The sequence below is a fragment of the Ylistrum balloti genome, unplaced genomic scaffold, assembly GCF_031769215.1.
Source record: "Ylistrum balloti isolate Yb309-2 unplaced genomic scaffold, AGI_CSIRO_Ybal_v1 Utg370450, whole genome shotgun sequence".
Classification (NCBI taxonomy): domain Eukaryota; kingdom Metazoa; phylum Mollusca; class Bivalvia; order Pectinida; family Pectinidae; genus Ylistrum; species Ylistrum balloti.
The window spans coordinates 1-13,132 of NW_026782299.1; the positions used below are offsets into that span (position 1 = coordinate 1).

The window sequence follows — 13,132 nt, forward strand, 5'->3', positions numbered from 1 at the left end:
ATCACCAGGACAAAACACACCACACACTGTACTGTAATAAAGAACAACATTAACAGGATAAAACGCACCACACACTGTACTGTAATAAAGAACAACATCACCAGGACAAAACACACCACACACTGTACTGTAATAAAGAACAACATTAACAGGATAAAACGCACCACACACTGTACTGTAATAAAGAACAACATCACCAGGACAAAACACACCACACACTGTACTGTAATAAAGAACAACATTAACAGGATAAAACGCACCACACACTGTAATGTAATAAAGAACATCACCAGGACAAAACACACCACACACTGTACTGTAATAAAGAACAACATTAACAGGACAAAACACACCACACACTGTAATGTAATAAAGAACATCACCAGGACAAAACACACCACACACTGTACTGTAATAAAGAACAACATTATCAGGACAAAACACACTACACACTGTGCTGTAATAAAGAACATCACCAGGACAAAACACACTACACACTGTACTGTAATAAAGAACAACATTAACAGGATAAAACGCACCACACACTGTAATGTAATAAAGAACATCACCAGGACAAAACACACCACACACTGTACTGTAATAAAGAACAACATTAACAGGACAAAACACACCACACACTGTAATGTAATAAAGAACATCACCAGGACAAAACACACCACACACTGTACTGTAATAAAGAACAACATTATCAGGACAAAACACACTACACACTGTGCTGTAATAAAGAACATCACCAGGACAAAACACACTACACACTGTACTGTAATAAAGAACAACATTATCAGGATAAAACGCACCACACACTGTGCTGTAATAAAGAACATCACCAGGACAAAACACACCACACACTGTACTGTAATAAAGAACAACATTATCAGGACAAAACACACTACACACTGTGCTGTAATAAAGAACATCACCAGGACAAAACACACTACACACTGTACTGTAATAAAGAACAACATTATCAGGATAAAACGCACCACACACTGTGCTGTAATAAAGAACATCACCAGGACAAAACACACTACACACTGTACTGTAATAAAGAACAACATTAACAGGATAAAACGCACCACACACTGTACTGTAAAAAAGAACATCACCAGGACAAAACACACCACACACTGTACTGTAATAAAGAACAACATTATCAGGACAAAACACACCACACACTGTACTGTAATAAAGAACATCACCAGGACAACACACACTACACACTGTACTGTAATAAAGAACATCACCAGGACAACACACACCACACACTGTACTGTAATAAAGAACAACATCACCAGGACAAAACACACCACACACTATACTGTAATAAAGAACATCACCAGGACAAAACACACCACACACTGTACTGTAATAAAGAACATCACCAGGACAGAACACACTACACACTGTACTGTAATAAAGAACAACATCACCAGGACAAAACACACCACACACTGTACTGCAATAAAGAACAACATCACCAGGATAACACGCACCACACACTGTACTGTAATAAAGAACAACATCACCAGGACAAAACACACCACACACTGTACTGTAATAAAGAACAACATCACCAGGACAAAACACACCACACACTGTACTGTAATAAAGAAGAACATTATCAGGATAAAACGCACCACACACTGTACTGTAATAAAGAACAACATTAACAGGATAAAACGCACCACACACTGTACTGTAATAAAGAACATCACCAGGACAAAACACACCACACACTGTACTGTAATAAAGAACAACATCACCAGGACAAAACACACTACACACTGTACTGTAATAAAGAACATCATTATCAGGATAAAACGCACCACACACTGTACTGTAATAAAGAACAACATTATCAGGACAAACACACCACACACTGTACTGTAATAAAGAACATCACCAGGACAAAACACACCACACACTGTACTGTAATAAAGAACAACATCACCAGGACAAAACACACTACACACTGTACTGTAATAAAGAAGAACATTATCAGGATAAAACGCACCACACACTGTACTGTAATAAAGAAGAACATTATCAGGATAAAACGCACCACACACTGTACTGTAATAAAGAAGAACATTAACAGGATAAAACGCACTACACACTGTACTGTAATAAAGAAGAACATTAACAGGACAAAACACACCACACACTGTAATGTAATAAAGAACATCAGCAGGACAAAACACACCACACACTGTACTGTAATAAAGAACAACATTAACAGGACAAAACACACCACACACTGTGCTGTAATAAAGAACATCAGCAGGACAAAACACACCACACACTGTACTGTAATAAAGAACAACATTATCAGGACAAAACACACTACACACTGTACTGTAATAAAGAACATCACCAGGACAAAACACACTACACACTGTACTGTAATAAAGAACAACATTATCAGGACAAAACACACTACACACTGTACTGTAATAAAGAACATCACCAGGACAAAACACACCACACACTGTACTGTAATAAAGAACAACATTAACAGGACAAAACACACCACACACTGTAATGTAATAAAGAACATCAGCAGGACAAAACACACCACACACTGTACTGTAATAAAGAACAACATTATCAGGACAAAACACACTACACACTGTACTGTAATAAAGAACATCACCAGGACAAAACACACTACACACTGTACTGTAATAAAGAACAACATTATTATTATAACATACCACACGGTACTGTAATAAAGAACAACATTATCAGGATAAAACGCACCACACACTGTACTGTAATAAAGAACAACATTATCAGGATAAAACGCACCACACACTGTACTGTAATAAAGAACAACATTAACAGGATAAAACGCACCACACACTGTACTGTAAAAAAGAACATCACCAGGACAAAACACACCACACACTGTACTGTAATAAAGAACAACATTATCAGGACAAAACACACCACACACTATACTGTAATAAAGAACATCACCAGGACAACACACACTACACACTGTACTGTAATAAAGAACATCACCAGGACAACACACACCACACACTGTACTGTAATAAAGAACAACATCACCAGGACAAAACACACCACACACTATACTGTAATAAAGAACATCACCAGGACAAAACACACCACACACTGTACTGTAATAAAGAACATCACCAGGACAGAACACACTACACACTGTACTGTAATAAAGAACAACATCACCAGGACAAAACACACCACACACTGTACTGCAATAAAGAACAACATCACCAGGATAAAACGCACCACACACTGTACTGTAATAAAGAACAACATCACCAGGACAAAACGCACCACACACTGTACTGTAATAAAGAAGAACATTATCAGGATAAAACGCACCACACACTGTACTGTAATAAAGAACAACATCACCAGGACAAAACACACTACACACTGTACTGTAATAAAGAACATCAGCAGGACAAAACACACCACACACTGTACTGTAATAAAGAACAACATTATCAGGACAAAACACACTACACACTGTACTGTAATAAAGAACATCACCAGGACAAAACACACTACACACTGTACTGTAATAAAGAACAACATTATTATTATAACATACCACACGGTACTGTAATAAAGAACAACATTATCAGGACAAAACACACCACACACTGTACTGTAATAAAGAACAACATTAACAGGACAAAACACACCACACACTGTACTGTAATAAAGAACAACATTATCAGGACAAAACACACCACACACTGTACTGTAATAAAGAACAACATTATCAGGATAAAACACACCACACACTGTACTGTAATAAAGAACATCACCAGGACAAAACACACTACACACTGTACTGTAATAAAGAACATCACCAGGACAGAACACACTACACACTGTACTGTAATAAAGAACAACATTATCATTATAACATACCACACACTGTACTGTAATAAAGAACAACATTAACAGGACAAAACACACCACACACTGTACTGTAATAAAGAACAACATTATCATTATAGCACACCACACACTGTACTGTAATAAAGAACAACATTATCAGGATAAAACACACTACACACTGTACTGTAATAAAGAACATCACCAGGACAAAACACACCACACACTGTACTGTAATAAAGAACAACATTATCAGGACAAAACACACCACACACTGTACTGTAATAAAGAACAACATCACCAGGACAAAACACACCACACACTGTACTGTAATAAAGAACAACATTATCAGGACAAAACATACCACACACTGTACTGTAATAAAGAACATCACCAGGACAACACACACCACACACTGTACTGTAATAAAGAACAACATCACCAGGACAAAACACACCACACACTGTACTGTAATAAAGAACATCACCAGGACAAAACACACCACACACTGTACTGTAATAAAGAACATCACCAGGACAGAACACACCACACACTGTACTGTAATAAAGAACAACATTATCAGGATAAAACACACTACACACTGTACTGTAATAAAGAACAACATCACCAGGACAAAACACACCACACACTCTACTGTAATAAAGAACATCACCAGGACAAAACACACCACACACTGTACTGTAATAAAGAACAGCATTATCAGGACAAAACACACCACACACTGTACTGTAATAAAGAACAACATTATCAGGACAAAACACACCACACACTGTACTGTAATAAAGAACAACATTATCAGGACAAAACACACTACACACTGTACTGTAATAAAGAACAACATTATCAGGACAAAACACACCACACACTGTACTGTAATAAAGAACAACATTATCATTATAACACACCACACACTGTGCTGTAATAAAGAACATCACCAGGACAGAACACACTACACACTGTACTGTAATAAAGAACAACATTATTATTATAACATACCACACGGTACTGTAATAAAGAACAACATTATCAGGATAAAACACACCACACACTGTACTGTAATAAAGAACAACATTATCAGGACAAAACACACCACACACTGTACTGTAATAAAGAACAACATTATTATTATAACATACCACACACTGTACTGTAATAAAGAACATCACCAGGACAAAACACACCATACACTGTACTCTAATAAAGAACAACATTATCATTATAACATACCACACACTGTACTGTAATAAAGAACAACATTATCATTATAACACACCACACGCAGTACTGTAATAAAGAACATCACCAGGACAAAACACACCAAACACTGTACTGTAATAAAGAACATCACCAGGACAAAACACACTACACACTGTACTGTAATAAAGAACAACATTATCATTATAACACACCACACACTGTACTGTAATAAAGAACAACATTATCAGGATAAAACACACTACACACTGTACTGTAATAAAGAACAACATTATCAGAACAAAACACATTACACACTGTACTGTAATAAAGAACATCACCAGGACAGAACACACTACTCACAGTACTGTAATAAAGAACAACATTATTATTATAACATACCACACGGTACTGTAATAAAGAACAACATTATCAGGATAAAACACACCACACACTGTACTGGAATAAAGAACAACATTATCAGGATAAACCACACCACACACTGTACTGTAATAAAGAACATCACCAGGACAAAACACACCACACACTGTACTGTAATAAAGAACAACATTATCAGGATAAAACACACCACACACTGTACTGGAATAAAGAACAACATTATCAGGATAAACCACACCACACACTGTACTGTAATAAAGAACATACAAAACACACCACACACTGTACTGTAATAAAGAACATCACCAGGACAAAACACACCACACACTGTACTGTAATAAAGAACAACATTATCAGGACAAAACACACCACACACTGTACTGTAATAAAGAACAACATTATCAGGACAAAACACACCACACACTGTACTGTAATAAAGAACATCACCAGGACAAAACACACTACACACTGTACTGTAATAAAGAACAACATTATTATTATAACATACCACACACTGTACTGTAATAAAGAACATCACCAGGACAAAACACACCATACACTGTACTGTAATAAAGAACATCACCAGGACAAAACACACCACACACTGTACTGTAATAAAGAACATCACCAGGACAAAACACACCACACACTGTACTGTAATAAAGAACATCACCAGGACAAAACACACCACACACTGTACTGTAATAAAGAACATCACCAGGACAAAACACACCATACACTGTACTCTAATAAAGAACAACATTATCATTATAACATACCACACACTGTACTGTAATAAAGAACAACATTATCATTATAACACACCACACGCTGTACTGTAATAAAGAACATCACCAGGACAAAACACACCACACACTGTACTGTAATAAAGAACATCACCAGGACAAAACACACTACACACTGTACTGTAATAAAGAACAACATTATCATTATAACACACCACAAACTGTACTGTAATAAAGAACAACATTATCATTATAACACACCACACACTGTACTGTAATAAAGAACAACATTATCAGGATAAAACACACTACACACTGTACTGTAATAAAGAACAACATTATCATTATAACACACCACACACGGTACTGTAATAAAGAACAACATTATCATTATAGCACACCACACACTGTACTGTAATAAAGAACAACATTATCATTATAACACACTACACACTGTACTGTAATAAAGAACAACATCACCAGGACAAAACACACCACACACTGTACTGTAATAAGAAACAACATAATGAGGACAAAACACACTACACACTGTACTGTAATAAAGAACAACATTATCAGGACAAAACACACCACACACTGTACTGTAATAAAGAACATCACCAGGACAAAACACACTACACATTGTACTGTAATAAAGAACAACATTATCATTATAGCACACCACACACTGTACTGTAATAAAGAACATCACCAGGACAAAACACACTACACACTGTACTGTAATAAAGAACATCACCAGGACAAAACACACTACACACTGTACTGTAATAAAGAACAACATTATCAGGACAAAACACACCACACACTGTACTGTAATAAAGAACAACATTATCATTATAACATACCACACACTGTACTGTAATAAAGAACAACATTAACAGGACAAAACACACCACACACTGTACTGTAATAAAGAACAACATTAACAGGACAAAACACACCACACACTGTACTGTAATAAAGAACAACATTATCAGGACAAAACACACTACACACTGCGATAATAAAATGAACAGTACAATATTTACAACCAAAAGGAACATGAGCTTGGGCTCACATATATACCCTACCCAGATTTTGATCGTTTAAAGTTGACCAATGACCACCAATTTCCAGCCCGATAGAGATGTTGATACCATGATACCAAGATATACACAGTAAAGCTTTTAAAGGTCAGAGGTCATCAGTACCATATACACAAGCTTTTTAGTTTTGTGATAGTTATGTTTCCCTTTACTTTTTTCCTTCTTGATTCTCTAAGTTTAACCCAATACTACCGAATTGATATACTTTTTTCCTTCTTGATTCTCTAAGTTTAACCCAATACTACCGAATTGATATACTTTTTTCCTTCTTGATTCTCTAAGTTTAACCCAATACTACCGAATTGATATACTTTTTTCCTTCTTGATTCTCTAAGTTTAACCCAATACTACCGAATTGATATACTTTTTTCCTTCTTGATTCTCTAAGTTTAACCCAATACTACCGAATTGATATACTTTTTTCCTTCTTGATTCTCTAAGTTTAACCCAATACTACCGAATTGATATACTTTTTTCCTTCTTGATTCTCTAAGTTTAACCCAATACTACCGAATTGATATACTTTTTTCCTTCTTGATTCTCTAAGTTTAACCCAATACTACCGAATTGATATACTTTTTTCCTTCTTGATTCTCTAAGTTTAACCCAATACTACCGAATTGATATACTTTTTTCCTTCTTGATTCTCTAAGTTTAACCCAATACTACCGAATTGATATACTTTTTTCCTTCTTGATTCTCTAAGTTTAACCCAATACTACCGAATTGATATACTTTTTTCCTTCTTGATTCTCTAAGTTTAACCCAATACTACCGAATTGATATACTTTTTTCCTTCTTGATTCTCTAAGTTTAACCCAATACTACCGAATTGATATACTTTTTTCCTTCTTGATTCTCTAAGTTCAACCCAATACTACCGAATTGATATACTTTTTTCCTTCTTGATTCTCCAAGTTTAACCCAATACTACCGAATTGATATACTTTTTTCCTTCTTGATTCTCTAAGTTTAACCCAATACTACCGAATTGATATACTTTTTTCCTTCTTGATTCTCTAAGTTTAACCCAATACTACCGAATTGATCTGTTTTAGTGTTCCACACACGCACGTATATTGACTTGATATCCTAGTCTTACTTCATGGCAATGTCGATAACTAGGTCAAAATTACATATAGGGGAGACAAGATCATGGAAATTGAATTTTATACTAGATAAACTACATTATATACGTACAATATGGAATAAATACAAAACATGGCATTTATTTATGAAGCTTTCATTTTATTTTTGTCATTAACAAACATTTTCCTTTGTCGTGTAGATTTTGTGTTTGATTGCAAATGAGTTGAAATTCATACTTCATTTCTTAGCATATTTTGTCTCAGAGAAAAAGGATTGAACAAACGACACAGGCTTTATATTTTGTAGGCTATTGGGGAGGGTTTAGAAACTCAACATTTAAAAAAAGAATAATTCAAGACCTTTGAAACTGCCATTTCAAACTTACAATCCTCCGATAGCGAGGTCGTCATACTCGGGACGTTCGGAACAAGCGACATTCGAAGCACTGAGTTTGTTTTCACCAAGGGGCAGTAATCCCAATACTGAAAATACATCAAATATCTTGGTGAATAATAGGTGATGGTAACAGTTATAGGACGGCAGACAGACACAGAAAGTTTAACTATCTCCAATGGTTACACAATACACGATGTAATATAGTTCAGTAACGATAAATAAGCGATAAGAAATAAAGAATCGTCCATTTAAAACAAAGGATTATAAATACACAGACAAAAGTCTTACGGGTATTTAACACGGCATTCGTCTCCGATACGTTACAGCTATCTGGCATACACACACCAAGATGTACGTCTAGTCCCGCCGGTATATCAAACATGGATCCCTGAATGAGTGTAAAATCATATACCGGTGCAGGTTATCTGCTGTGTCAAATAACATGAAAACTAAGTCGAATGATGTAAAACATAGGATGACAATAACTACAGAAGCATTAATTTCGGTATCAAGTCTATGAGCACTACCACACTCGGAGTTATGTATCTATAAAATATCGTAACTGAAGTCACTTTTACGACACTACTTTGTATACGACCATCTCAATGGGTCGTTAGGTGGTGAATAGATGTAGGACATAGATTCTTAATTCAAAATCGATGAAACTAGGTTTAAATAAGAAAAAGATATATTAAAAGAAAATACAAGAAAAAAACATGGGGGGAAAAGGTCAGGTTAATGTCATGTAAATCTGTCTAACGATTTCAAACAAGGTGACATCACGGTAAAAACATTTTTACTGATTTTTTTTTATCAAGGGTGTCACCTCATGGAGTAACCGTTATGCAATGATCTAGAAGCGGAGGACGCTAACAATTCTGAATCACCTAGTCTTATTCGATATATGCCAGCAGGTCACGTGACTCCATCAATCGACTCTCGCTTCAAATACGATATTACTTTGAATGAAATCAGTTTACACAGTTCAGACCTGTCTCTTCCATTATGTTTTTATCGAGTTTCTTTGATATGTCGTTATTCATATAAAAAAAGATATGATCAAGTACACTCGTCATGTGACCTGCGAAATACATCATGTGATCTGGTTAATATATCATGTGACCAGGTAAATAAATAATACCAGTATCGAAGCAACAGAAAGAGTAGTCGTGCAGTGTTGCCCTTGGAACTTCTCGGTATCGACCTTCAGACACTCGTCGTATGAACCCATCCACACCATGTTTCCATCAAGAATTCCGGCTGGGATCTTTCCTGAAGCGTCTATCACTGAAACCGTACAAATACCAGGATAACACCACTTTATTGAAAACTAAAATCAATTAGTAAGAATGATGGTAATGCAATCGATATTAATGTCACATGTTATGTATAGATGTCACCAGTGTATCGATAATTGATAATCTTACGGAAAGGGATGACACCACTGAGGTTGTATCGGGGAGTAAGTATTATCATTTAGATACATTATATCGTTGACAAGACAATCGGGACAGAGTACGTCAAAAACATACAGGTAAAATCGGTGGAAAGTCGGCAGCTGTTCTAGACAAATAAATGTCATACTTGTTATACATGGGAAACAATTAGAATAAAATACATTGATAAGAATAACTCTTGATCGACCATCGTGATACTACATACTTTTTATCGCCCATCGTGATACTACTTACTTCTGATCGCCCATCGTGATACTACTTCCTTTGATCGCCCATCGTGATACTGCTTACTTTTGTTCGCCCATCGTGATACTACTTACTTCTGATCGCCCATCGTGATACTACTTCCTTTGATCGCCCATCGTGATACTGCTTACTTTTGATCGCCCATCGTGATACTACTGACTTTTGATCGCCCATCGTGATACTACTTACTTTTGATCGCCCATCGTGATACTATTTAGTTTTGATCGTCCATTGTGATACTTACTGTTGATCGCCCATCGTGATACTACTTACTTTTGAATGCCCATTGCTCCCTTTTCAGAAGTTCCGAGACAAGAAATTCTAAGTGACTGAAACACTGAGGTGAGATGTGCTGTTCCAATTCTTCAGTAACATTCCGTAGATCATTAGAAAAGTTCCCGAGCAATCCCGCGTACTGAGAAATACCTTGTAAGTTATTGGAACCAGAGCCAAGTAACTGTAGGACTTTTTGTAAATTTTCTGGTGTCATGACTGAGATAGGAAACGAGACATTGTTGGTTTTAATGAAGTCTCCAATTTGATTCTGAATAAGTTTGGTGGCTTGGGAATTTAATAGAAACTTTTGTATATTTTCAAAAAAATTCGTGTTTACTGCTGATGAGGTTTGAGTTGTCTGATTTTTCACTGATGTTGGGATTTTTGTAGTAGCAATATTTGGCACCGGTTTTCCTGTCGGAGTCGAGCTTCCCATGACAGAAACACTGGGTGGCTGGGTTTTGTCGGAGATCAGATGGCTTGTGGCTCCGACACTTGGTCCCAGGTTTGGGGAATGGCTTGGACTGCCCGTGGCACCAACAGTAGGTCCCGTTTTTGAGGCAGGGGTTGGACTGCCCGTGACACCAACACTTGTTCCCTGTTTTGAGGCAGGGGTTTGACTGCCCAGGACACCAACACTTGTTCCCGGTTTTGAGGCAGGGCTTGGATTGCCCGTAACACCAACAGTAGGTCCCGTTTTTGAGGCAGGGGTTGGACTGCCCGTGACACCAACACTTGTTCCCGGTTTTGAGGCAGGGGTTTGACTGCCCAGGACACCAACACTTGTTCCCGGTTTTGAGGCAGGGCTTGGACTGTCCGTGACACCAACACTGGGCCCCGGGTTCGTCGTGGAGTCTGGGCTGATTGATGCCACATTTGACACTGTAATTTCGGCACTAACGCACCCATACATTATTACCAAAACCATATAAATAATGGCTGTTCCTTTAGGTAAATCCATTTTTCTCTCGTGGTTTGTGCTTTATGAACTGTTAGTATAGATTACAACACACGCAAGCTGACAGACACCGGGTACATCTGTCTGCCTCTACCCGACAACAAATAATGATTACATTCATCCGTACTTCTGACAATATTGACGACCTCGAATTTAACCCTAGCAATGACCTAGATCTTCATTATCTCGGGACGATAGCGGTTTGATCTTAGCTTTCTACCCTTATAAAACTACCACGATTGACATTTCTACGATGGTCAAGAATCGGTCAGAAATTTGTGATATATGTAAGGCATAACAAACTTTCAAGATGTTCATAAGGATGATCTTGACCATAAAAATGTATCAATATATTATCTACAATGTTTAACCATCCGCAGTATTAACCAGGGAAACATTTCTCTCGATTACAAAATACAAGTTGCAAGCCATTGGGTACAACATAAGGAGATAACCTTTTATGGTTATTTCTGGTATGTAATATTTCGTAAGCCCTTGACAAACCTGTGGAACGGTTCAGAATATAGGCATGTACTCCACATTGTTCTAAAATTATGTGATTTATGAATTTATCTAATTATGGGGCTAGGACACCTTCCCGTGTTGATTTTGACTTTTCTTTCGAACACTTCGGGTTTTACTCAGTCGCCTCCTAGGCTTCGTAATTTAGGCCGTTAGTATCGCTGACAAGTCCCAGAAGAACAAAACAACTGTACAATTCAGTATAATCCATTGTTTGGCTCTATTGTGTCTAACTCTAAAATTGTATTTACAGGTACTAATCACGTATGTGTGTGTGTAATATACAATCTTTCTGGTGTGATCACATGCGTTTGTAACCGGTTAGTAAAGATGAACCATCCGTGACCCTATCTCACAAGTTAAATTTGATATTTAAATTACGACAACAACATCTTGGAATAAGGGTAAAGAAATTGGGTTCACTGGAGCTGCCGATCAGCTGATCAACTCCATGATATCAATATGTTATCATATGGATGTTATTGACGACATAAATGTTATTACTTATTTATACAATATCAGAGGAATCACAATAATGTCACACTCTCAAAATAGGAACTGTGGTAGTGCACCAATCGTGAAAATCATGAAAATCTACCATTCTTAGTCTAACTGGGATACACAGGATTTCTGCGTCAGATGGGTTTTGAAACTAGAACAAAGAACTATGAAGCAAAATAATGCTAAAGTTGTTAAATTTAAAATGTATTTAGAAGCAGTACAAACATTAGGATGTGGGAAGAAAACAACATCACATTTACATACACCTTAAAAGTTACATTGCGGTAAACAATTCTATCCAAAATA

General features: G+C 36.6%; 1 protein-coding gene across 1 annotated transcript; it reads right to left on the bottom strand.

Annotated features, from left to right (window-relative positions):
• Positions 1–1,883: 1,883 nt before the first annotated feature.
• On the bottom strand, positions 1,884–11,758 carry LOC132555053 (mucin-1-like; the record flags this gene model as incomplete). Its single annotated transcript, XM_060219393.1, has 5 exons — positions 10,843–11,758; positions 10,008–10,153; positions 9,155–9,254; positions 8,856–8,952; positions 1,884–1,905 (listed from the first exon to the last, which is right to left on the bottom strand). Coding segments are annotated over exons 1-5 (1,281 nt in total), but the record flags the coding sequence as incomplete, so codon positions are not given.
• Positions 11,759–13,132: the final 1,374 nt, after the last annotated feature.